The sequence below is a fragment of the Phoca vitulina genome, unplaced genomic scaffold (assembly GCF_004348235.1).
Source record: "Phoca vitulina isolate PV1807 unplaced genomic scaffold, GSC_HSeal_1.0 scaffold7, whole genome shotgun sequence".
Classification (NCBI taxonomy): Eukaryota; Metazoa; Chordata; class Mammalia; order Carnivora; family Phocidae; genus Phoca; species Phoca vitulina.
This window is the reverse complement of record NW_022589710.1, coordinates 1,058,270-1,084,984: the sequence shown is the minus strand read 5'-3', so window position 1 is coordinate 1,084,984 and position 26,715 is coordinate 1,058,270. Positions and strand designations below refer to the sequence as shown.

Sequence of the window (26,715 nt, the reverse complement as noted above, 5' to 3'; positions counted from 1 at the left end):
CTCATCCTGAAAACCTCATTTTAACTTAATTACCTCTTTATAGAACTTATTTCCAAATACAGTTACATTCTAAGGCATCAGGAGTCAGGACTTTATCATATGAATGTGGAGGGGGGGGTGGATGACACAGTTCAGCCCCTAACACTATACTGGCTATTAAACTATTTACAGAAGTAACTGCAAACCACAGTCATATACCTACTCAACCCAAACTGAATGTATCCCCAATTCCATTTCCTTAGCCAATCCCAAAATACCCATGGCCTTCCCACTGCCACCTGACAAAAGGAAAAGTGTGATGGAGGGGAAGTTAGAAAGGAAAGAGACATCAATCTTAGCCAATTGCAGTTTATTTTTTTTTTAAGATTTTATTTATTTGAGAGAGAGAGAGACAGATAGTGACAGAGATAGTGAGAGAGACCACAAGCTGGGAGGAGAGGGAGAAGCAGGCTCCCGCCGAGCAGAGAGCCTGACATGGGGCTCGATCCCAGCGCCCCGGGATCATAACCTGAGCCGAAGGCAGACGCTTAACGACTGAGCCACCCAGGCGCCCCTGCAGTTTAAATATTCTTTTTCAAATTTTACAAAAACCCACGACCATGTTAACACATCCTGGGGCTCCTCCAGTGCTCCTCTGTGCAAGGGATGACCCTGAAACTTCAGTTTCCTTAGGTATACGGTAAATGTGCCTCTGGTTAATCCTGCTAATATCTAAGCCATGCAAAGGAAGAGAGAATTTTCACCAAAGATGGGGAATTAACATCTCTACACTGAGGATGACATGATGAGTCTGCATTCTTCAGCACTAGGCCCTGGAAGAACTGGGAAGGTTTGTTGTCTTGCTAAAGGGGGGCCCTCCCTTGTCTCATATTGTCAGCCTGCATCTATTCCTCTCTTCCAATCCCAGTCCAGTCCATCTTTCAAAGCTTTAGGTGAAACCCACACAACCTCTCCCCCTGCTTGTGCGCTCTCTCTGTCAAATAAATAAATAAAATCCTAAAAAAAAAAAAAAAAAAAAAAAGGGAGGCTTCAGCACACACTCCAGAAAAGGGGCAGATGAGTTTCTTCTTGCTTTGGATTTCCCCTCTCCTAAACCTATCTTCAATTCTGTTCCCTACTCCTGAGTCTCGGGAGTGAGTGTCTTAATGAGACAAGAAAGGTGGCAGAGTTGTCCACCTTTCATATTTCCAAAAGCCGGTGATAAGTGTTGCCCAGAGTGCCTAACTGAACCCTCTATAGAGGGGCAGGCACTAGGTTCCCGCAGACATTGTCTGCCTGGCTTTCCAGCCAGATAAGCATGAGTTCTTCCCAGTCAACCCAGTCTTGTAATTTGTTTGGATTATGGGAGAACAACTTCTCCACTGAAAACTGAGGACTGCTACTGCCTAAAATGTTTCACTTTTCCTTTTATCATATACAAACTATTGGGGCATGGTAATAGTCATTCATGATTTAGGACAAAGTCTGTATATACTACTAGCCCTGGCTTAAACCCTGAGGGATCAGAAGTTTCAACTCTAAAGCTGAGAATATATATATGTATCTTTCCTTTGTTTACACCGATGATGTATTGCTGGATGCTAGTTTGAAGATCGTAGGGCTGGCTCTTAGGAGGTTGAAATTTTTACTGAATGTAATGGGGCTGGGAAGTGGGCAGGTACAAATACAGGCATAACAACATAAAATAGGGCTCAGTGCTGAAGTGGAAATACATTTCTGATGTCTGACAACCATGAAAGTGCTCTAGACCTTAAATTGGAGCAAGAAAGAATCCGTAGTGGGGGTTGGTTTTGGGGGGAGTACATGGGAAGGGTGATGTCTGTGGAATACAAAGTCTGAAATTGTTTTATAAATTATTGTAGCTACGTAAACTATTAAGTTACCTAAATAGGCAAAGAGACTTTCAAAGACCAGCATATGAAAACAAAAAGAATCACTTCAGAAAGTGCTGTTTCCAAGTTTTAGTCTGAAGACCGAGAATCCTAAATATACAAACTTTTGGCCCAAATTCCAAATATACGAACTTTTGGCCCACAACTTCAGAGTGTGTGACTACTTTGGTGAAAAGTCCATTTTATTGCCATCCCTTTCTTGATAGCGAAAACCAAGGTCCCCAAATATGAGGCAGGTTCTCCTCACTGGGACAGAGAGGGGGTGGTCTAGGAGTCTGGTGAGTCCCAAACAGGTGCCCCTTCCGGCACTTAGTCTTTGGGAACACCTGTGCGGTGTTCCGAAGGCGCCGGGCTGCTGGGATCCTCGTCTTTCAGCCGGCAAGACATTTGATCCATCTGGAGAACAAGTTCCCGGTTGCTCTAGGCGCTCCGTTTACAGTGACGCTGCTGACGGCCCTCGGCTGGGCAGGCGCGGCTCGGCTCGGTTCTGCTCGCGTGTAAGCCTGGCAAGGGGATGCTGAAAAAAGTCTTCCTTCAGGAGGAACAAATGGGGAGTAGTTGCAAGGCGGTCTTGGACAATTCAACAAACTGCTGTGAATTCCTTGGGGGAATTCCGGGAGGACCAGGGCTCAGCGTACTCCGAAAGTCCGACACGGAAAGGTCGAAGGCGGGGGGGGGGGGGGGGGGGGAGGTACCATTCACAGCACCCTGGCCCCAGGGGACATCTTCCCTGCCCCAAGCAGCCAATAGCCACCCCGGCTGAGGCCCATGCAGCCAATAACCGACTTCAGCCGAGACTCACGCAGCCAATGGCCGGCCCAGTGCGTTCCGCCGGTCCCCGCCTGCCTACTTCCACCAATCGGGACTCGGGCCACCTTGGCACCGCCCCTGGATCCCGCCCCACCCATCCGCCCCGCCTCCAACTCGCTCGAACAGGGTTGGGCTAGACGGGCGCGCTCTCGGGGACGGGGGGGGCAGTCCCGGTCCCGGCCCTCCGCGCGGGTGGGCTTGGAGCAGGCCGCACCGGGCGGGAACCCCACTCCCACCCCGGAGGCCCCCTGCCCTTTCTCCCCTTTTCCCCCCGGCCCATGGTGCGAGGCTGGGAGCCGCCGCCCGGGCCGGACTGCGGTGAGTGATCCCCAGCCCCTTCGACTTCCCCTCCCAGCCCCTATACGATCTCCGACCTCCGGATCCCCATCCCCACGCGGGGGGGCGGGGGGGGGGGTGTTGGAGAATTCTAGGCTCTAAGTCGCCCGGTTCTCTCTCCTTTCTCCTCTGGACTTTTCGGTTCCCTGTTGTAACTGGGGGAGGGTGAGTGGGTGTGTAGGGAGGAGGGGAAGGCTGGGTTGGGACGCCCTCCGCGAGGGGAGGATAGAGATTCGCCTACTCCCTGGGGCTCATCGCCCCAAGTGCAGCAACTTTTTGTTCTCTGACCCAGTTTGGAGCCTTGTAGACTGCCTGCGAAATGGAGGATAGGAGAAACGTTTCCTTCCCAGGCCTCTCCTCCTCCCCCAACGACTACCTCCTGACGACCTCAACACACGTACAGAAATCTGACCTTACTTCTGGGGAGCAGTGGTCTTTGGGAATGAAAGGTTTGGGAGAAACTGCCCCTTCTGACCCCCTACCCAGCCATACTCAGAAAACAAACCAGAAAAGTGAAAACCTGAATCCTGAGAGGTTCCTGGTTTTGCGTCCTAATCTGAGACTTCTAAACTGAAAGAAGACTCAAGCTGAGACCTGTTTGGTAATGTGGGCCCAGATCAGGAGATCTTTTATCATGTGAACCTCCTTCTCACCATACATTTGAAGCCCTTTTATATTATATGACTAGGACAGGTAGAAGGCAATGATTGAAAAAAAACCAAAAAAGCCAGTTAAACTTGGGAATTTTTTAAATGATGCATACATATCTTAAGCATTGTCATTAAAACTATGTTCGTTGCACCAATCTTTTGGGGTAGTGTCCAGGCGTTTTCTTTGTGTAAGTCTGCTCATTAGAGTTCCCAGTTGTCTTTCTAGTATAAACTACACAAGTGAATTTCAAATCTGGCTGCACCCTGAGAACTTAAAAGTACTGATGCCTGGGCCCCAGTCCAGACTAAGTCAGAATGAGGAGGAGAGTTCCTGGTTTAAGTTTCCCAGGTAATTCTAATGTGCCACTGCCTCTCGTCTATGATTTCCAGGTTTGGTGTTTTTTTGTTTTTTGTTTTTTTAATGCAGTGAGAATTTAAACACTTTTGGAGCAATCTGAATGCAGAATACTTTTGAGATTTTTAAGTCCCCTGCCCCTCCAATCTTTTACAGTTGCCTACTGCTCCCAACTCACCTGTACACTCCTTAACATTTGACTTTGTTTTCATAGAAACAATTTTTAGTGCACTAATTTTTCATAGGTTTCTGTGATATTTAATTACATTATTATATAAATTAAAAAAAAAAAACAGACATAAACAGGTTGGGAATCACACACAACTGGTCCAGGCACACAGGGCAGCTGAAGGAAGCAGATGATTTTGGCCCACTAGAGAGTAGCCTACCAGCCTCTAGTACGTAGCACACTGTGGGTGTTGGTCATATAACCCAGTGGGTCAGTTAAGCCAGGCTCCTGGCCCAATTGAACACCTCTCCCTTCTACTCTCTCCAACTAATATCACCAATACCCAGTCCCTTCTAGGCTTAAATTCTCTTGAGTGTTGCATCCACTCTTGCCATTCAATCACATCAAACTGTATCTTCCTCTTTAAGCAATTACCATCACTCCTTTTTTTATTAAGTTGGCAGAACATAAGGCAGAGGTTCTTAACTTGGGCTTCTGGGCAGCCAGTGAACCTTCTGAGATTATATATATAATGTGTAAGTTTGGATGTTTATGGGGGGGTAGTCATAACTTTCTGAGGGTCCATACCTTTATCTGATTCTCAAAGTTCATGACCCAAAAAGTTGAGAAGCACATAAGTTGAATACCACTCAAAATTCTTTAAGGCCCTTAAAACTGTATCACCAAAACACATTTCAGGCAGTACTTCAATTCTTCTCCGAATAAAGATAATAGGGTAATTTTGCAGGATCATTAGTTTCTCATTTGAACTATCTCCTGCTTTAACCATAAGTCTAGGCCCAAGCCTAAAGTTGTGAACACCTCTTTTTCCTAGGATTGTATGTACACCTAGACTGGAAGTTTAAGGTAGCCCATTCTTTTCTGCCACCTGTCCATGGGTATGGAAAGCCCAAAGGGAAAGAAGGGTGTTATCCTCTCTCTATATGTTTTTCTTATTATGTTTTTTATTAGCTACTTGGAAGTAGCAGTAGGGCATATCCAGCATATTTAATAAGGATACAAATTTAGTAATTATTCAGAATTGGTAATCCCACCATCACTACCACCTCTGCCCATAGGAGTCCTTACTTCTACAGTTTTGATTCCCTTCTTTTTCTACCCTCTCCAAATGGAGGCATAAGAACACAAGACACCATAGTGTCTTCATTGTGGTTTTGATTACTGGGGGGTCTACCCTCCTTGTTAAAGTTCTCATGAGCCACTCTGTGGTTGTAGTTTCTCCCTACGTCAAAGCCAGATTCTTCCAGGGAGGTACCAGGTAGCTATACAGCTGTGCCTTGATTTAAGCCACCATTCTATATCAGGAAATCTTCCACAATTTGTTTTGTGTAATTGGAAAACTGGATGTAGAGAGTACACCAAATATGGTATTTGCATTACTGCATGTTCTACCGAAACATCAAACCGATACCACGAGAATCTGGAGGATAGCAAACCACATGAAAGAAGGCAGAATGCTTCCTTGTAAGGCTTATAGCTATGCCTGCCTTATTTCCTCTCTGGAAGTCTCCATCCTTAACACTGGACTGCTTTATTCCTTAGGCTACAGTTTTCTCTTATCTAAAGTATAATTGTGTCCTTAAAAAACAGGACACAAATAAGGTTAAGTAGATGTCAAGTGTTGCAATCCTAAAGGATTCTCCAGCTTAAGTTTGGTGGTGTTCCTGGTGGGCCACAATGTTTAAATGGTGGTTTAGCACCTGTCTGTGCAAGTTTGCTCACAGGCCACTCAGCTGTGTCTGGGATAAACCTGGAACTACTAATACATTGGCAATTCATCTGGCAATCAAAAAGGATTTATATCTAAATTACGGATTCAGTTCTCCTAAAGCTGTGATTTTCATACTTCCTTTAAAGCAGCATAATCCATTCTGGAATTATATCCAACTCCCAAAATGTAAAGAGCATAAAATCATGGATACCCTGGTTTCCTCTACTGCTCGTTACAATTAGGACCCTGCAAAGAGATTGAAAACTACGATTTTAAAGAATGTAGTCTTTGCTTCATTTCCTTCCTTGTCTAGGAGGAGAATGGATGGCATTCCCTTATATCAAAATTACCCTGTGAGGCTGAAGTAATGAGAAAAGCTGCTATTTATTGAGCCTTTACTTTGTTCTAGACATCATGTCAACTGCATTTTTTTCATTTAGCCATAAACTTGTGAGGAAGGTGCTGTTTTGACTGCCTTTCTTTCTGAGGGGAAACTAAGGCTTCGTGAGGTTTAATAATTTGCCCAAGGACAGGCAGCATTCTAGGAGCTGCACTTAATCTCAAATCTGCCTCCCCCCATGCCTTCACCCCACCAGCTGCTTTAGGTCTTGCCTAAGCAGGACACCTAGCACATAGTAGGTGCCTGGTAAAAACATATAACTTTACAGACACTTAGCACTGTGCATTTTTTTACACATGAAGAAACAAAAGCTCCTTTAAGTTCAGTAACTTGCCCAAGATCACATAGCTGGTAAGTGGCAGAACTGGGATTCAAACTGCACGCTGGCCTTACTCAGGGATCATATTTCTACCCACTGTGCCATGCTGCCTCCATTTACCCTCTTCAGGTTCTCTTCAACTGAAGGATCTGCATGGCCTTCAATTCGTTAGATCCGCTTGTTAAAAGGAAATGGTGACTCATTAAAATGCTTCCAAATTTTTCTGATCGTCATATAAAATCCCTTGATACCATACTGTACTATAACTTCCTGGACTTGAGATTCTTCTCAGTTCATCATGTAGCATTTACATAGGAATCCTGTCCCATCCTTAACATATCAGAGGTAAATATTTATAAGCTCAGATGGGATTCCTCTAAGAGTAAAGGGTGACAGATGTGTTAGAGTTTCTAATGCCCAGACAGGGAGCTGAGTTAAATTTGGTCAGCAGAACTTTCTGGGAAATACCCTGAGCAGGTATTTCAGGAATGATGCAGAATCAGGGGCTCTCCCTGCAGCCCCCACACCCACAGCCCAGGAGCAGTGGTGCTGCTGGGGAGCTTGCAGGACCTGGCTGCAATTCATAGTGAATCTGCCCACCTGGCCCTGAGAAGAAAGCTGGGCTGCAGAGATAAGACTGGCAGGCCTTCCACCCTGTGTGGAGGGGCTATTACAGTCTGAGGGAGCTCTCCAGGCTCCCCGGAGAGAGATTGAGCTGTTGGAAGAGACAAAGGCTGGGGGGAGGGGCTAACCTTTGTTCCGAGGATGACTTGGTGGAAACAGTTCCCTCTCTCTACCCCCACAGGACCTCCAAACCCAGGAGGAGTAAGCCCCACTTATCCCAGATACCTGACCTGTCTCTTATCCTACAGAGAGAAAATAAAGCTTAGCAAGTTTGAGTTTAGGCTTAAAGGCACTACCATTCCCCTCCCTGAAGGACTCCACCACCAAGAAGGGAAGAGGAAAGGGGCCTGGGGGCTGGGCAGAGGAATAGTGCTGTCCTGCCTTCTAGATGCTCCTCTCTTGTACCTGTCCCTCTGCCCCCCCCCCCCATGTCCACATTCTAGAGGTAATCATAAATTGTCAGGAGTTAAAGCATTTGCATCAGTTCTGAGATTACTGCACTTTATGTTTTTGTGGTTGATTTTTCGTTTTGTGACACCTGTTCCATGAACTTAGAGGATGAAGTGAGTTTGAATTAGAAAAATAAAGGCAATATAAGGGTGAATTTTCCTTCTTAACCTTAAAGACAGATTTTTGTCCTGGTGACAGTATTCAGGAGTCATGTGACTTGGGGTAATTTAACTTCTATGGACTTTGGTTTTTCCATACATATGACAGGAATTGTAACAGGCTCATAAAGTTAGGAAAATTAAACGAGAAATCGTTAAAGCACTTTAAAAGCAATCCAACATGGTACACATAGACAGTTGATTGTATTGGAGTCCAGCATTTTGTTTGGCAGAAATTGAACAATGGGCTGAAAGAGGAGCCCCAGTGATTGAGCTGTTTCTCTTCTTATTACAGCTATCTCTGAAGGGCACAAATCAGAAAGCACCATGCCTCCTAATAAAGAGGCCAGCAGTCTTAATAGCTCCCCGGCGGGGCTCATCTGCCTCCCTCCAATCTCCGAGGAGCTACAGCTTGTGTGGACCCAAGCAGCCCAGACCAGTGAGCTGGATGGCAATGAACACTTGCTACAAACCTTCAGCTACTTTCCCTATCCCAGTCTAGCAGACATTGCCCTTCTCTGCTTACGCTATGGGCTGCAGATGGAAAAAGTCAAGACTTGGTTCATGGCCCAGCGCCTCCGCTGTGGCATTAGCTGGTCATCTGAAGAAATAGAAGAGACTCGAGCCCGAGTGGTCTACCATCGGGACCAGCTCCATTTCAAATCCCTTCTCTCTTTTACTCATCATGCAGGGCGGCCCCCAGAGGAGGTGCCTCCTTCTCCGATGCCACCTCCAGAACAAGTGGGTCTTGGAATAGTGCCCCTGACTCTTAGTGAGCCCACCCAGATGAAAGGATTGAAGGTGGAACCTGAGGAGTCCTCAGAGCTGCTGAGTCACCAGAAAGCAAAGGAACCCCTGATGGCACCTGGCAGTGGGACATTCCCCCACCAATCCGATTATTGGCAGAATCTTCAAAGCAGTGGCTTCTCTAAGGAGCAGGCAGGCAGGGGTCCCAACCAGTCACATGGCCTAGGTTCTGCTTCATGGAATCACTCCACAGCTGTCCACCAGCCACATGCTCGGGATAAGCCCCCACCAATCTCACTACTTGCTAGTAGTTGTAAGCAGGAGTCAGCATCTAATATGACTCCTCCTTCTTCCTCTACCTCTTCTTCCACTTTCCCGGTACTGGCTAACGGAGCTACTGCCACCTCTAAACCCCTCCAGTCACTGGGCTGTATCTCACAGCCACTGTCACCCAATGAACAGGCACTGCCCCCACATCTGGAGCCAGCCTGGCCCCAAGGGCTAAGACATAACTCAGTATCAGGTAGGGTTGGCCCTGCAGAGTACCTTTCCCCAGATATGCAACGCCAGCGAAAGACCAAGCGCAAAACCAAAGAGCAGCTGGCTATCCTCAAATCTTTTTTTTTACAGTGCCAATGGGCACGGCGTGAGGATTACCATAAACTAGAACAGATCACTGGTTTACCTCGACCTGAGATCATTCAGTGGTTTGGTGACACACGCTATGCCTTGAAGCATGGGCAACTAAAATGGTTTCGGGACAATGCAGTACCTGGTGCCCCTAGTTTCCAGGACCCAGCAATTCCCACACCCCCACCTTCAACCCGCTCCTTGAGTGAATGGGCTGAGACACCACCTCTGCCAAACCCCCCACCCCCACCGGATATACGACCCTTGGAGAGGTACTGGGCAGCCCATCAACAGCTACGGGAAAGTGATATCCCTCAACTGAGTCAGGCATCAAGGCTTAGCACCCAGCAGGTACTGGATTGGTTTGACTCTCGATTACCTGAGCCAGCTGAGGTGGTGGTTTGTCTAGATGAAGAGGAGGAAGAGGAGGAGGAAGAACTGCCAGAAGATGACGAGGATGAAGAGGAGGAGGAGGAGGAGGAAGATGAGGATGACGATGATGATGTGATCATACAGGACTGAGTCGGGGGGACTAGGGGAGGGAAGGTCTGTTACTAAAAGATGAACCAACTTAGTAACTGTTTAAACAAAGAAACCACATTTTTTTTAAATTACCTTGTGGCAAAGAACTGAAAAGCTTCGTGTTCTTGAGGTTGGGGAATCCGGGATGTAGTGAGGGTGGACCAGGGAGGATGACCATAGGACCCAAAGAGAGGTGGGGATTGGATGAGCAGAAATCAGGCCTCTCGTCTCAATGAAGAGAGTGCTAAGGATCTGGTCCAAACCATGGGTTGGGAAAAGGCTTTTGCTCTCTTCATGTCTGCTGTTCTTTTCCCTTAGTGTACTATGGAGAGCCCAGACCTTGGCCCCACATCTATAGGAGGACTGAAAAGGAGGAGTAAAGAATTTTGATTCAATTGATGATTCCAGTGCATCCCCAGTCCCACCATTTTCCCTGGAATGTAAGGCTGCCTCACACCCCTTTTCTTTATGAGCACGAGTCCATGCATAATACAGCTAAGAGTCTTTGTATGTCCCAGTCTCATCACAAATCTTTCCTTAACGCACACCAACTTAGACTATATGTTTTACCTTCCTCGTTACTGAGTTGCACAGGTAGCAGAATGTTTTCATTTCTGATACTGGGACCATTTTGCCTTGTACTTTTTTTTTTTTTTTTTATCTTTTTCCAAAATCCCCATTCTGTTCACTATTTGTCTCAGGGTAAATCTTCCCCATGGAGCTTGTGAAAAGTTTAATAATTGGGTGGAGAATAATTTAGACTGGATATTTATTGGATGTGGGAATTAGGGGAAATGTCCTTTAAAAAAGTAGAATTAGGTTGGAGAGGGATGGTTTCTACTCTTCAGAAGATGGGTGCAGGTAGGTTCCAGGTTTGGTTTTACAAACCTGAAACTCCCTCCTGCCTAGTTTGACAGAGACTAATTTTTCATCATTTTGGTGTTGGTTCAATTTGTGTCTGTAATTGAGACTTTTTCCTCTCTTTATAGGATCTGTCTTGGGGACAGAGGGACCCTGGTCTTTAACTGAATTGATTATTGATGTTTTAGAATGGTTTTCATCAGATGGAGTCAGATATAAAGAGATCAATGGGTTAACCATCTAGAAATAAGAATGGAAGCCCCAGATTGCTAGAATAATAATAAAAGGCCACAAATAAAATTGTTTCTCTCTCCTCCACTTTGCCATTTCTATGGTTTAGAGATTAATGGAGCCAAATCCATTAACATTCTGATTAGTATACTTTTTTTTTTTTTAAAGCAGCAGGATATATTGAGGTAGATTAGGAAGACAAATACTTGAGGCACCTGGGTGGCTCAGGCGGTTAAGCACCCGACTCATGGTTTTGGCTCAGGTTATAATCTCATGGGTCATGAGATCAGGCTCCACACTCAGTGGGGCCTCTGTGCTCAGTGGGGCCTCTGTGTGAGGATTCTCTCCCTCTGTCCCTTCCCCCACTCGCATGCGTGCGCATTCTCTAAAATAAATAAATATATCTTTAAAAAAAATTTTAAAAGAACAAAAACTTTAAAAGGCAGTACATCTGTATCTATCACTGGGCAGATATTTTTCCTGTACCTGCTACAGCACAGGCTCTTGCCCAGAAGAGGTGTCTAGAAATGCCTTTAAAAATAAATTCAGAATTCCAGAAAGAGTAGGGAATCCTAGTTCAGCTTCAGGGTCATTCCCAGGACCTAATTTATTTCTGGCAGATGTTTACTATCTTTACACTTTTTCAATATTTTTGCTTATGGCCTGCCTGCCCGTGGCTGACCCACTTAACTTCTCATTTCTATTTAGTACCCGAAGAAGAATACAGGTTTCATGTCAGTGGTGGTGGTCTTTGCCCATTCCACCATTCGAGAGCTTAGAATATAAAACCAATGCAATAACAATAAAAGGACATCTTTATTTTATCTATATACTTTAGTAAGCTGAAAGTCTGGGTCTCTGACAGAAAGGAAAGTCAACATAGTTAACTAGGAATAGAGGAAACAATAGGCAAACAGAAGTATAATAAATTAGGACACGGAACAGAGTTGTTGCTTATTAACACTGGCAATGGAAGAATATATCCAATGCTAGAAGAATGAAATATAGAAATAAACCATACTTAATGAGTATATTACCTCTCACCCCCAGTGATGCCAAGAATTGTTTTGACAACCTTTAAGTTGCAGGAAATGAGAGAGCTACATGAGTGTGGGAGAGATCTAAACATCCTCCTGAAGTACTAGCCTTATATAACACCTGACCATTTTCCTAGGAGGTAATACAGAGTGTATACGGTAAAGGTCAAGAGAAGTAAGGGTACACATTGAAACCAGGAAACAAGGCAGGGAAACATTTTCCAAGGCCATCACACTTAATGGGTATTGTATGCTACAGGTCTTCCTTAAGCAGTATGTATAGATCAGACCTTGAAGACGATCTATCTGGAAATAGTCCATGCTTCTCTTGACCTGGCTAATCCCATCTGTCTCTGTTCGTAGAGAGTCTGCAGCAGAGGGCAGGAAGGCAGATATGGGCATTTATAACAAAAAGGGTAATTAAAGCCCTCTCAAACCATTACATGAAGTTTATCAAGATAGCACATCACCAGTGCTGCTGCCCCAGTTTTCTCCATTGTGTGATAACTAACTTTTCCAAACTAAGATTTGATACACCTAGTGTGACAAAGGTTTTGTTGCTAATTATGAAACTCTCTAGAACATTTTAGTGGCTTATGGTAATAAGGCCAGAATATTTAAACAAAACTATTTTGGAAGACCTGGGGAGGAGACTGGTGACCTGGAGACTATGCTGATAGACGATTACCAGTGAGGCAGGATTCTTATGCCTCTGGGGAGGTTGTACTTCCTTTAATAACTTTTTTTAAAACTTTATTATTGAAATTTTCAAAAAATACAAAAGTAGAGAAGTATAATGAGCTTATGAGTATCCATCACCCAACTTCAACAAATAACTCCTAGCCAATTTTTTTTCATTTCTACTCTCTCTGTCCTATGTCCACTAGATTATACTAAAGCAAAACCCAGACAATCATTTAACTTCCTATCTTTAAACATTTTAGTATGTTATCTCCAAAAAAAGACTATTTTTAAAAACGTAATCATAATAACCATTATGCCTACAAAAGAAAACTATTAACAATTCCTTAATATCAAATATCCAAGAGGTATTCAGTTTTCAACTTTCTCATAAATGTTTTTGTTTTCGTTTTTTTACAGTTTGTTTTAATCAGGATCCAATTAGGGGCCATATATTTGTAGATGGTTTATATGTCTCAATTCTTTTTTCATCTGTAGGTTAATCCCTCCATTTGTGAGGATCTCAGGGATGTTATTTCCCCAGTGGTGCCTCTTAGGGCTTAGATCCTAATTTTTTGCCAATGAAAATAAAGGGCATTTGGAATATGAGAGCAAAATATTTACCTACCTTAGGATGTCCTTGGGGTCACCAGGAGCTTGGCATTGAAAAAGGGCCTAAATATCCTCAAAACTTGGGCCATAAAAGTTAACTTAAAAGGCAAGACTGGACTTTTCATGTAGAGCTCCTTAAAAACCTCTCTTCTCGTTCCAATGCCCTTTTCCTCTTGTTGCCTACATTATATCAATCCCATAAATTCATAAAGCATTATTCTAACCATCTCTAGAGACGTGCACGTGGTTTTTCCCTGTTCAAGCAGTACCTCTGCCCAAAAGATACATTCCATTGAAATACTTTTTTGTGGAAATTTTGGGAATGTTAGTTGTGTCTACACACTTAGTTCACACTGGCCAAGACCTCTCAGTTTAAATCCATTCACTACCATGTGACCTAATTTTTAAACCCCAAACTAGGAAGCTAATCTGATAGTAGGATAGAATCTTTGAAATTGAGACCATCCTGGAAGATTGTGAACATATGATTACCACATTTGAAACCCTTGTCATTCTCCACTGGTTATATTCTACCACCTTAACAGGTGACCAAAAAGGCATTCTGTGTGCAGGCCTAACCATGTGAGTTTTTCACATGCAGGCAAATTAGATTAGCCAGGGCTCACCTGCTGGACTGGTAGCTGGAAACCAGAAAGACTCTCTAGTGGGGTTCTGCTTTCCCTCTGACCTGGAGGATAGAATTGGAATGGTGAAAGTTAACTCCCTTGGGCAGTTCTTTGGCAGTGTTACTTATGGGTCAGGGTAAATAGGTAGGTCTTAATCTGTAGAACACTACTCAGAAGGAAAAAGACTTGGCTAAGCAATTTAAGAGGTAGGTTATAAAGTCCATTCTTTTCCTAACTTCGTTTCACCTTGAAAATCTTCATTTTAGTATATATGCCAATGGTTGAAGCTCCATTCCTTCGGGAATGTTATTTAACATACCTGAATTGTTGGGGGTGAGGACTCTTCTGTGGCCTGAATCCCCACCATTTAGGGATGGTCTGAAGGAAAAAATCCCCTGTCCAGAAGAGGCAGGTGAAGGCCTACGGAGGGGAAATAGAAGCATCAGCAGAGAAAAGGAAGGTAAAGGTAAAAAGCATATGGAAAGGGAGAGCCTATATATTTAGACAAGACAGGAAATAAATACCCTGCTTGCGACTGAAAGTAATTTGGACATATATAAGACACAGTACTATTAAATGCTCTCTTGTTTACAAGGTAGATTTATAAACTTCAGTGGTATAAGCCAGTAGAAAAGTAACCCCAGGGTGTTGGCAGAGTGTCAGTGTGAACAGATCCCCAGTGAAAGGAAGCATAATTACTTACCTGTAAGATAGGCTGTGAGTAGAAGCTGGTGAAGGGGTTTCTGGAAAACATAAAAATGAGCCTGTGAGATAACCCATGAACTGGAGAAAAGATTCATTCAGGTATACTTGGGACCCGGGCAAAGAAACTGGGGACCAAAGATTTTCAGTATATATGTTAGGCTTAAGGGCTAATAGCAAGTGAAAAAGCTCACAAATCACCTAGCAGTGTCTCCTAAAGTTGCTTTCCTCTCTCTCTCTCTCTCTCTCTCTCTCTCTCTCTCTCTCCCTCCTTTTTTTTAAAGATTTTATTTATTTTGAGAGAGAGAGCACAAACGGGGGGAGGGGCACATGGAGAGGGAGAAGCAGACTCCCTGCTGAGCAGGGAACCCCATGTGGGGGCTCAATCCCAGGACCCCAGGATCATGACCTGAGCTGAAGGCAGACGCTTAGTGGACTGAGCCACCCAGGCCCCCCATCTCTTTCATTAATTTGTGCACCAGGATTCATTACTGCTTTGATGTGCTCCAATATATCTGTGCTTTCGTTTCCCCTCTAAGATGGGGATTACCGGAAAGAATGGCTAAAGACAAAGGGTCATTAAATTGGTTAGGAGTGACAGCAAAAATGATGGCATAAGGACCTCCAAAAGTTCTTTCCATAAAAGGAATGAGAAAACTGGCAAAAATTGTCAGAATCAACTTTTTCAGAACTCTGTAAATTAACAAAGGGCTTGCAGCAGTCTAGGGAATGTTTATTCCAGAAAAATAGCCAAATGAGGTTAAAAACAATGAACTTTGTGGCATTTTAACTTGCCCTATTCCCATTTCTCCTCCAGCTCCGTGGTAGCCTTGAAAACCAACATTCTGGCAGTCATCGCGGGGATGGAATGGGGTTGGAACTCTTTCAAAGCCTCATTCCCAGAAAATAATCATTTGACCCATCCAGTGGCAACTGGAAGACTCCACTTGCAAGGCTGCCTTTATTTGACCTGACCTGGAGCGCAAACTCATCAGGAATTGATGCTTAGAGTTTACCACCTGTGAAAAGCCTTCTCCCCAGAAGTGTTTGCTGTAAACAATTAGAAGCGCTTGTTTGGGCTGCCTGAGAATGTGCATATCAATTGGGGCAAATAATAGGCTAATGGGAAAGCTTAGATGAAGAGATGGGGAATGAGTTTTTGGTGGGGACTCTGAAAACAACACATTCTTAGGATCTAGACCATATGCATATGCAGGACTGTATGCATGCTCAGAGAAGACCTGAAAAGGCCCCAGTCTCTTACCGTGAGGTCATACAAGCAGGTTGAAGGCTAAGGCACAGTTGTCAATTGCCTGGCTAAGTGCTGAAAGTGAACCCCAACACACACACACAGAATCCCTCAGCAAAGACTGAGAGACTTACTGGTTCAAAGTGTTTAAGGGATTCTCTGTCCAATCATTAGCTGACCACTAAACTAACTGAATAGAGACTTTGGTGGCTCCACATGACAATACAGATTTTATTTTTATACAGAATTATTTTTAAAAAGTCACTAAACAACAATAAACAGAAAGAACAAAAAAACCCTGGGGAGGGGGAAGAATCTGATTCCGAGAATTGCCATGTTATATTATTTTAAATGTCCAGTTTCCAAAAAAAAATGAGGTATGCAAAGAAACAAGAAAGTATGACCCATATAAAGAAATAAAGCAATCAATAGAAGCTGTCTTTGAGGAAGCCCAGACATTGGACTAAGCCCAGCCTAGACTTTGTCTAGACAAAGACTTTAAATCAGGTATTTTATTTAAAAGATTTATTTGAGAGAGAGAGAGATAGCAAGAGAGAGCTTGAATAGGGACGAGAGGCTCCCTGTGAACAGGGAGTCCCGTGAGATGTTCAATCCCAGCACCCTGAGATCATGACCTGAGCTCAAGGCAGATGCTTAACCGACTGAGCTACCCAGGTGCCCTAAATCAGGTATTTTAAATATGCTCAAATATCTTTGGAAACCATGTCTAAAGCACTAAAGGAAAGTATGAGTATGGTATCTCAACAAATAGAGAATACTAATGAAGAAAAAATATATTTAAAAGAACCAAATATAAATTTTGGAATTGAAAAGTGTAATAACAAAAATTAAAACTTCACTAGAGCAGCTCATCAGCACAAACAGAAGAAAAAAAGTCAGCAATTTAAAGTCCATTGAGATTATCCAATGTGAGGAAGAGAAAGAAAAAATAATGAAGAAAAATGAAAAGAGCCTCAGAGACCTTGGTGAACACCATCAAGTATATCAACATATGCATTATGGGATTTCTAGAAGAAGAAAAGAGAGGAACAAGGCAGAAAGACTATTTGAAGAAATAATGGCTGACAACTTCCCAAATTAGGTAAAAAAAAAATGAATCTACACATCCAAGAAGCTCAACTTCTAAAGAAGTCTGTTAGATTTAGTTGGTATATAATGTTTTTCAAATCTTCTATTCCATTGCTTATCTTCTATCTAGTTGTTCTATTTGTTATTGAAAGTGGGGTATTAAGTCCAATAGTTTCCCTCTGATTCTCTTCAATTCTGTTAGTTTTGCTTCATGTCTTTTAGGACTTTGTTGTTATATATATATATATATATATATATATATTTAAGGATTTTATTTATTTGAGAGAGAGAAAGAGGAAAGAGAACGAATTGGGGAAGAGGCAAAGAGAGAAAGGGGCTCCCTGCTCTGTGGGGAGAGTTCAAGCAGGGGCAGTGGCAGAGGCAGAGGGAGAAGCAGACTCCCCGCTGAGCAGGGAGCCCAATACAGGACTCCATCCCAGGACCCCGGGATCATGACCTGAGCCAAAGGCAAATGCTTAACTGACTGAGCCACCCAGGCGCCCCATGCCATACATTTTAAATTATCTAAATTATACAAAGTATTTTGTCCTACCACAATGGAATGAAATTAAAAATAACAGGAGGAAATCTGGGAAAATTAAAAATATGTTGATATTAAACAACACAGTGCCAAATAACCAATGGTTCAAAAAAAAAAATCACAAAAGAAATTAGAAAATACTTTGAGACGAATGAAAACAAAGCCAGAAAATACTAAACCTTATAGGACACAACGAAAGCAGTGCTTAGAGTGAAATTTATAACTGAAAATGTCTACATTAAAAATGCAGATCTCCAATCAATAATCCAAATTTTTGTCTTAAGAAACTAAAAGAAAACTAAACCCAGGAAAGAAATAAAGCTTAGAGCAGAAAGAAATGAAATAGAGAATAGAAAAACAGAGAAAATCAACAAAACCAAAAGTAGTTTCTTTGAAATGTTCAACTAGATTGGCTAGTCTTCAGCCAGGCTATCCAAGAAAAAAAGTAGAAAGCTTCAAATAACTAAAATCAGGAACGAAAGAGAGAATATTACTACTAACCTGACAAATTCTCTAGAACTTCTATATTTTTCAAAGGGTGAATATGAAAGAATCAGAGGGAAACTATTTGGTGATTTTCAAAAATGTTTATCCAGAAAGAAACGTGCAAATTTCACAATTGCGTCTTGTGAAAGAAAGGGAAATCCTCTCTGATTAAGTATTCTCTATGGACTGGCTAATGCCCTTGAAAATAGTAATAACAAAAATAGTTCTAAGAGGAAAGGGACAAGAAATTAAGTGGTTATTCTTCACTGGAATATTTTTAAGTTTAATACACAGTGAAGAAGCCTGATACCCTGCAGGCTAACATAATCAGTGTCTAATTAACCTTCCTTTTAGACCTAACTTCTACTGCCATCTTGTGGCAATTAAAAAAATCCAAATCTATTTTACTCAAGTTACCCTCCATCTCTTGACCAGAGGTTTTCAATGACTTTCTATTGCTCAAAAAAAGTTCCTCCTTATCAGTTTGAGAACAGGAATATCATTACTTGAAAAGTAGTAATATATCTCTGGATACATGGAATCAATGTCTGGAAAAAAACAAATGGCATTATATTATGCACAGAAAATGCATAATAGCATTATATTTGCAGAGAAAACCAGAAATCTGCTGGTATCTGGCACAAAATATGTTGGTTTCTGACCCTTTTTTTCCCTTCTCACCAATATAAGAGTCCCTGGGAGTGCTTCTTCCCTGCAGGCCTCTGGCTCCCTAATGGACAAATAACAAACATCAATTAATAAATATACCCCAATTCTCTGGCTTCCATATTCTGTTATTTCTCTATATCTACACATTGAAGCATATGTTGTTCTGCCAGAATAGGCATGCTAGTCCAAGAAGGATACACACTTTATTACTTCCAAAATGAATTATTACTGTTAATTCAGTCATTGAATAGTTTGCACTACTTTCATCCCATTCATTCTGTTAGCTTCTTTTTTTAATTTAATTTAATTTAATTTATTTATTTTTAAAGATTTTATTTATTTATTTGACAGAGAGAGACACAGCGAGAGAGGGAACACAAGCAGGAGGAGTGGGAGAGGGAGAAGCAGGCTCCCCACTGAGCAGGGGGATCCGATGCAGGGCTCAATCCCAGGACCCTGGGACCATGACCTGAGCCGAAGGCAGACGCTTAATAACTGAGCCACCCAGGTGCCCCAGATTCTCTCTTTTTTAAAGACATATTTATTTATTTTAGAGAGTGAGAGCGAGTGAGTTGGGGGAGGGGTAGAGGGAGGGAATCTTTCAAGCAGACTCCCTGCTGAGTGTGGAGCCCCACCCATCCCATGACCCATGAGATAATGAGGTCAAGAGATCATGACCTGAGCCAAAACCGGCCCAACTGACTGAGCCACTCTGATGCCCCTCTCTGTGTTAGCTTCTAACATTTTTTCTTTTTAGCACTGCCAAAAGAAAAGAGTCCAGGCATGGCATTGGATAATTTATACCAAAACCAATATAAGCTTAATATTCTTGCCTGACATCTTTGCTTTCATTTAGCATTAGAAATCAAGATAGCAGGAGGGGAAGAGTGAAGGGGGGGAAATCGGAGGGGGAGACGAACCATGAAAGACTATGGACTCTGAGAAACAAACTGAGGGTTCTAGAGGGGAGGACAGTGGGGGGATGGGTTAGCCTGGTGATGGGTATTAAAGAGGGCATGTTCTGCATGGAGCACTGGGTGTTATACGCAAATAATGAATCATGGAACACTACATCAAAAACTAATCATGTAATGTATGGTGATTAACATAACATAAAAAAAAAAAGAAATCTCAATCTGGAAAGAGAAAGTAAATATTACTTACTTGTCTATTACTTACTTGTCCCAAACTACTAAAGCCAGACATTCTGTAAGGGATAGATTCCACTGAGGGGGACCGACTATCAGGTGAGACAAAAAGAAAACAAACAAACCTGGTGTGAAACTTGACATAGACCTAAAGTCTCCTCAGTCCCTACCTCTGACGTATCTAGGTATTTCTTTTATCTTCCAACTTTTGCCAGCAGTTTTCATGTGGCTGTGTAGGCTTCCTACTCACCTGACCACCAGGCTGCTATGCTGAGAACTGGGTCGTGGAGTGACTGGAAGAGAATCAAGTGAGGAATGAAGAGCTGCCATCCATGCCGTGCCCTGCCTTGCCTAGCCAACCTGTTACAAATGGGCATCTGGTTGTATGTTCTTCTCATATCATACACAAGATTAGGAAAATCTCATTATAGTCTCTGAGAGGAAACTACCCTCTATATGGGAAAAGGAGATTTATTCATCTCACGTAGATATCTGGGCAAACAAATGTTCTCTACCTGACTGTGAGGGAGAAGTAATGCCCACTGGTCGAGGTGTGGCCAACCTGCAAGGGAAAAAAAGATGAAGCTCTAAGCAGAAGTGTCCCCTGAGAGGATCAATCAGATCATTGTTTATAGAAATAACAGCTTACTATCTGAGCACAAATTGCTTACTATCATGTATTACAGGTATCATCTCAAAATAAGGAGGCAAAGTTTCCATATGAGACTCCTTGGCTCTCTAACTCTCTAAGTGAAATCTTCTCTACTGCCTGTAATAGGAGAAATTTTGAAGTCCTCCTTTCTTCCTTCCCTCAGTGCCTTACCAAGTACTCTCAATTTTACATGTATCTATCCATCTGTTCATCCACTCATAAATCCATCATTCCTTCACTCCTGCCATCCTCTCATCCATCTCTCTAACAAGCATTTATTTAGTGTTTATACATCCTCGATCCTGAGATTACAAAGATAACTAGAATAGAGTTCCTATCTTTGAAAGGTTCACAGGCTAGTGGGAGAGACAAAAATAAATAAAAGCAATGTTTAAGTGTTATGATGGGTAGAGCAGAAGTACCGGAGCATGAAAGAACACCAGACTGTAACTTCTGTGAGTGCAGGAGCCATGTCTCTTAACCCACCAATACAGGGCTGAGGTAAAAAAACATTTAATAGTTGGCAGGTTACAGACTAACTGGTGATGTACACCCAGCACCTGGCATGGTACCTGATAAAAAGTAGCACTTAATATTTGTTGAATAAATGAATAATAGAACATCAAACTCTGCTGAATGAAGTCTTGACAGAAGAAGTGATATGTGAGTTGAATTTTGAAGGATGAGTAGGATTTCATAAGAGTGAGCATTACATTCAAGATTTCACTTCAGCCCTTTTCAGTGAGTAACTGGAGAAGTGAAAGATAAATTCACCAACCATTTCCTCCACCTTAGAGCCCACACAGGTGTTGCAGCCAAGAGTCAAAAAAGACAAGCAATTTTCAAACAGGGCTAGTATGGGGCCTGATAAAACTTACCTGCTTCCTTGGAACCAATTTGGAGATTCCTGTAGGTGAAAAAAATGGGAGTGAAGGAAGCTGCAGCTAGGATTAGGGTTCTAATCAATGAATGTTACTTGCTAGATAACTAAGCTGCAATGTCCTCTAGCTGTGGTTGCTAAGATTCCCAGTAGGAGAAAAAAATAGCAATGTTTCCCTAGGAAATTATTAGCTTTGACGGAATGAAATTTTAGTTCCTTTTCATAAAAACACATTGGGAATCCCAAAGACTGATTTATGTGGGAAAATATGGAGAGTCTATGGGGGAGAGAAAGGAAAATGACAGGATAAAATGTGCTAGAATAGTTACAGCAATAGGATCAATAGGAAAATCATATAAATACAAAGAACATTCTTAGGAAGAAAGAAACGCCTAGGAAATAGAGTTGGATTGGAGGAAGAGGAAGGGTCCTAAGGTGCCTTGGGATTCTTGAAGAGAAATTTTAAGTTACAACAGATGTCTCTTCAATAAGAGAGTTTCCCAAATGGTATGTCGTGACTTACTGATGTTTGAGAATGGGTTATCAGTGTGCTACGTACTGATCCTTTCAGTCCTCCTAGCTCTTCTGTGGCCTTGACCATTTTATTACAGTGCACTTGTTGTATAAATATTATCAGTTATTTATGCCACGATGTGGAAAAAGTTAGGAAACATTTTCTATACAGCATCTAGTCAGCTAGATAGATGGGAAAAGTAGGAGAGAAAATAATAGTAAGGAAAACCTGTTTCATTTACCTTTAGAATGGCAAGACATTTCTTCAGTTCTCCATTTTCCTTCTTTAAGACTGACAGCTCTCTAGGCAAAAGATGGAAATAATCATCTCCAGTAGGTCAGTGGGATACAAACCCCAATTTTTATTGTTGTTGACATCTAGTTAATGCTTACAGAGAGATGCTTGTCCCTATACAAGGTATCTCTGTCAGAGATCTAGGGATTCAGTAGACAGAGGCAGAGTTTGATGGCCGGGAGAATCAGGTGGACAAAATAAGCAGTCACTGGGTATGATTTCAGATGAGTTTACATAGAGTTCCATTTCCTCTCCACACACACCCCTGGCCTGCTGCTGTCTGAAAACGTACATTAAGGATTCCATCTTTTGGCTTAAGATTTCCAAAATATGCTCTCCTAGAGGTAACATTTTATTTATTTATTTTTTAAAGATCTTATTTATTTATTTGATAGAGCAAGGGAGCACAATCAGGGAGAGCAGCAGAGGGAGAGGGAGAAGCAGGCTCTCCACTGAGCAGGGAGCCCGATGTGGGACTCGATCCCAGAACCCTGGGATCATGACCTGAGCTGAAGGCAGATGCTTAACCACCCGAGCCACTGAGGCACCCCTAGAGGTAACATTTTAAATGCTATCTCTCATCTTTATCACTGAAAAGCTATGCCTGATTTCTCCAAAGAAGCAGTTTTTGACAGGGAAGTACAAGAGGAAAGCTATAAAGTGAGGAGGGCCCCTACAGGGAAGAAAGAGAAAAACAAAATGGGGATTGAGAGGACTAAAAATTCTGTACCCGATTTACCCAAGACAAACATAAACACATGCAACAATGTTCAGGCTTTGCAACCGTAAGGAAATAAGGGCTACAGCTCCTCTGAAAGAAAAAAAAGCTCTCCGGTGATTTAATTTGTCACTTACATTTCCTGGTTGGTCACCGTCTGCTGTGCCTCCTGCAGGGCTGCTTCTAACTTTGTAATTCTATGCTTATAAAAGGCGATGAGGAGATCTGTTTGTTTCTTCTGGAAACTCCACACCTACCAGGGAAAAATAGATCTTTGACATATACCCCCATAACTCCTTTCCCCTTACTTCTGGCAACAAAGGGAAATCCGTCAATTCATCCTTTAATACTGGTCATTTTCTTCCAGAGCATCTGGCCTAATCCATGATTCCCCAAAACTAGAGGATTCGGCACTAAGGAAAGCCAAAGTTTCTCATTTCCAGGACAAAGACTTTTTAATATCTTAATGAGAATATTCTGGCACAGTAGAATGGTCCTTTAAAAACATAATCTTTCACCTTGAGCAAGAAGAGTGATACCAAAAAAATTTTTCAAGCTTATAACTGGTTCTGACCTAACTTGTCTATTATTAGTCTGGACTCAACTTCCACATTCCTAGCTATTACAAAACACTGGTAACCAATTTACTTTCCCCAAGGTATTCACACAGGGGCACTTGCAGGCTGTTTATGCCGCTACAGTAAAGGGCAAAGAAGCATAGAAGGAGATTACCTATTCCTGAATTTTATTTCTGGGCATGGGCAAATAATTTTATCTTTTGCTTTGTTTTACCATTTGATATACTGATGTGCCTTTCAGAGGATTACTGAATCAGAGCAAAAGTTAATATTTAGAAAGTGTTTTAGCTTTGTCAGGTTCTACTTTTGAATACACAGCAGTATTTATGTCTCATCTGCTTCCTCCCTACTCAGACTAGAAACCTTTTGTCTAAGGTCCTTCCCTAGATCTTGGTACTTTTGTCATAAACTTTTTGTTCGCCCTTAATTTCCAAGTTGCTTTTGCCACCTTACTATGGAATTGTTCTTAAAAGTTTATATAGGCTCTAGACTCTTTCCTTTCCAATCAAAAGCAAACTCAACTAATTCTAGTTACATAAGATTTCATTATAGTCTTCTTTAGTTTTTTTTAAAAAGTGGTTGTTTTCATAAAAATAAAATATGATCATTTAAAAAAATCTCAACAGTGCAGCTGCAGAAAAAGCCACTCAGAATCCCAGGAGTTACTTAAGGTGGCAAGGGGTTGTGGAGCAGTAGATGTTACAGATAGATGTAATGTTTAGCCAAGAGACAGTATCCCAAACATCTTAACCCATTCTTGGGAGCAGTTCGCAGCGAAATACGCCTGATCCTAACTTAATTTACTTCAAAGGTATTGGTAAACTCATTATCTACCTTTGACTCTCACAAACTATTGGTTTGTCTTACCTTTTTTTTGTCTTATCTATCTTTTATGAAACTGACTCCCTCATTTCATAGTATCTAAAGGTCTTAGTATTTTAAATTATATCTCAAGGTAATCATACAGTTGAGTAAAGGAAGTTTCTCTTTATAGAAGTATTCCACCTAAAAAATGAGCTAGGAATGACAGAATTAAATATTAGCATTTTGTAGCTCCTATTGAATTAATGGATCCATGTAAAGTTCATCATTGGCTACCATCACACAAAACAAGAGATGGAAGACTATTATGTACCTCTTGGTGGAGCACAACACTGCTATAAAATAGGCTTGCCTCCCACCCACCCCCTTATTAAGGAAATACAAAGCACAGACAAGCATTATTAAATGACTCCACGAGGGTACAATGAACAAAATCCACACTGGGGACAACTCTATAGGACAAAAGACCATTTTCTTCAATAACAATAAAAAAAGAGGGACACCTGGGTGGCTCAGTGGATGAAGTGTCTGACTCTTGATTTCAGCTCAGGTCATGATCTCAAAGTCTTCAGATGGAGCCCTATGTCTGGCTCTGTGCTCAGCTGGGAGTCTGCTTGAGATTCTCCCTCTCCCTCTGCCCCTCCCCTGATGCACACACTCTTTTTCTCTCTCTAAAATACATAAATAAATCTTGGGGCGCCTGAGTGGCTCAGGTTAAGCGACTGCCTTCGGCTCAGGTCATGATCCCAGGGTCCTGGGATGGAGCCCTGCGTTGGGCTCTCTGCTCAGCAGGGAGCCTGCTACGCCCTCTCCCTTTGGCTCTGCCTACTTGTGCTTGCACGCTCTCTCTCTGTCAGATGAATAAATAAAATCTTTTTTTAAAAAAAGAGTTAACTATTTGGTCTTCAGAGTGTGGAAGTCAGGCATTCTAGGCACAGAGGTATGAAACTATATGGTGCATGAAAGAACTGCAAAGAACTAAATCTACCTTATAGATTAGATAATAAATAGCCTACATAAGAACTTATGTTGGTATATAAGATGTGAGGTGGTCATTGTGGATGTGATTGGAGACGTCAGGAGAAACCAGACCATTAAGAGAGCTAGGTGTCACTCTGAAAAATCTGAAATCATAGGTGATGAAAAGCCACCAAAGGGTCTTGAAAAGGCAGTCACATGTTCAGATTTATAATTGAAGTAGATTATTGTGGGGCTCAAAGAGAACAGATTTGAGCAGAAAAGACCCCTAAAAATGCTTCCTTATCAAAAGCAATTAGAGGACTGTTAATAAGATATCAGAGGTACCCATTCTGAATAGGAAAACCATAGCAGCCCACCAGGTGGGAAGTTAAGTTGTTTTCTGGGTTGTTTTTTTTTAAGATTATTTATTTATTTATTTGACAGAGAGAGACACAGTGAGAGAGGGAACACAAGCAGGGGGAGTGGGAGAGGGAGAAGCAGGCTTCCTGCTGAGCAGGGAGCCCAATGCGGGGCTTGATCCCAGGACCCTGGGATCATGACCTGAGCCAAAGGCAGATGCTTACTGACTGAGCCACCCAGGCACCCTGGGAAGTTAAGTTTTGAGTTGCATAATTTGTGATCAAAGCAATATTACTTATCACACTACAAACTCCTGCTCAGTAGTGATTTAAAAAAACCTCACGTATACTGATTCAGAAGTCCTAAATATTGACAGATTACCTCCTACTTCTCAGGTAAAATAATTTTAGACTAAATAAACCTTTCTTGGGGCGCCTGGGTGGCTCAGTTGGTTAAGCGACTGCCTTCGGCTTAGGTCATGATCCTGGAGTCCCGGGATCGAGTCCCGCATCGGGCTACCTGCTCAGCAGGGAGTCTGCTTCTCCCTCTCCCGCTCCCCCCTCTTGTGCTCTTTCTCTCTCTCACTCTCTCTCTCAAATAAATAAATAAAATCTTTTAAAAAAATAAATAAATAAATAAATAAATAAATAAACCTTTCTTGTTCAAAGGCATCATTGATTATCTCAGTTGTTCAATTTTTTAATTCAAGTAAGGGATGAAGAACTGGTCTGGTCTATTGATGAGATCAGGCCTTGACCTGATTTTCTCAAATGGCATATGTGGTAATTACTTACGTATATGGTAGCAAAACATATGACCTCAAAGTCAGCAAACTACTGACCATGGCCAGCTGCCTGTTTTTTTAAATAAAGTCTACTGGAACACCATGACCATTTGTGTACATACTGTCTAGTGCTGCTTCTGTACTACAACAGCAGAGTTGAGTAGTTGCAACAGAGACTGTATGGCCTGCAAAGCCTGAAATATTTACTGGCCTTTTAAGAAAAAGTTTATCAGGTTGCCTGGGTGGCTCAGTTGGTTAAGCGACTGCCTTCGGCTCAGGTCATGATCCTGGAGTCCCTGGATCGAGTCCCGCATCAGGCTCCCTGCTCACCAGGGAGTCTGCTTCTCCCTCTGACCCTCTCCCCTCTCATGTGCTTGCTCTCTCTCATTCTCTCTCTCTCAAATAAATAAATAAATAATCTTTAAAA

General features: G+C 42.3%; 2 protein-coding genes across 6 annotated transcripts in view; one reads left to right on the top strand and one right to left on the bottom strand.

Annotated features, from left to right (window-relative positions):
* Positions 1-1,898: 1,898 nt before the first annotated feature.
* The window catches only part of RNF212B (ring finger protein 212B), a 60,533-nt gene continuing 35,716 nt past the window's right edge, over positions 1,899-26,715 (bottom strand). Inside the window, exons 5-15 of one of the 4 annotated variants that reach the window (XM_032404752.1) lie at positions 22,922-23,037; positions 22,014-22,074; positions 21,257-21,285; positions 20,242-20,288; positions 19,977-20,019; positions 19,743-19,818; positions 18,591-18,639; positions 14,546-14,585; positions 14,162-14,262; positions 13,843-13,904; positions 1,899-2,395 (exon numbers count right to left, since the gene is read on the bottom strand). In XM_032404752.1, the coding sequence (XP_032260643.1) occupies positions 2,264-2,395; positions 13,843-13,904; positions 14,162-14,262; positions 14,546-14,585; positions 18,591-18,639; positions 19,743-19,818; positions 19,977-20,019; positions 20,242-20,288; positions 21,257-21,285; positions 22,014-22,074; positions 22,922-23,037 (756 nt within the window). In that variant the 3' untranslated portion in view covers positions 1,899-2,263. The other 3 variants (XM_032404754.1, XM_032404755.1, XM_032404756.1) reach the window with 3 other exon arrangements.
* Positions 2,822-16,547, top strand: HOMEZ (homeobox and leucine zipper encoding). 2 transcript variants are annotated; one of them, XR_004299497.1, is made up of 3 exons: positions 2,822-3,020; positions 8,191-10,234; positions 15,362-16,547. XR_004299497.1 is itself a non-coding variant. In XM_032404746.1 (2 exons), the coding sequence occupies exons 1-2, from the start codon at positions 2,981-2,983 to the stop codon at positions 9,792-9,794; spliced, it is 1,644 nt and encodes a 547-aa protein (XP_032260637.1). In that variant the 5' UTR covers positions 2,822-2,980; the 3' UTR covers positions 9,795-11,113. The 2 variants fall into 2 exon arrangements, 1 of the variants encoding a protein (XP_032260637.1); XM_032404746.1 differs by lacking the exon at positions 15,362-16,547 and having other exon boundaries at positions 8,191-11,113.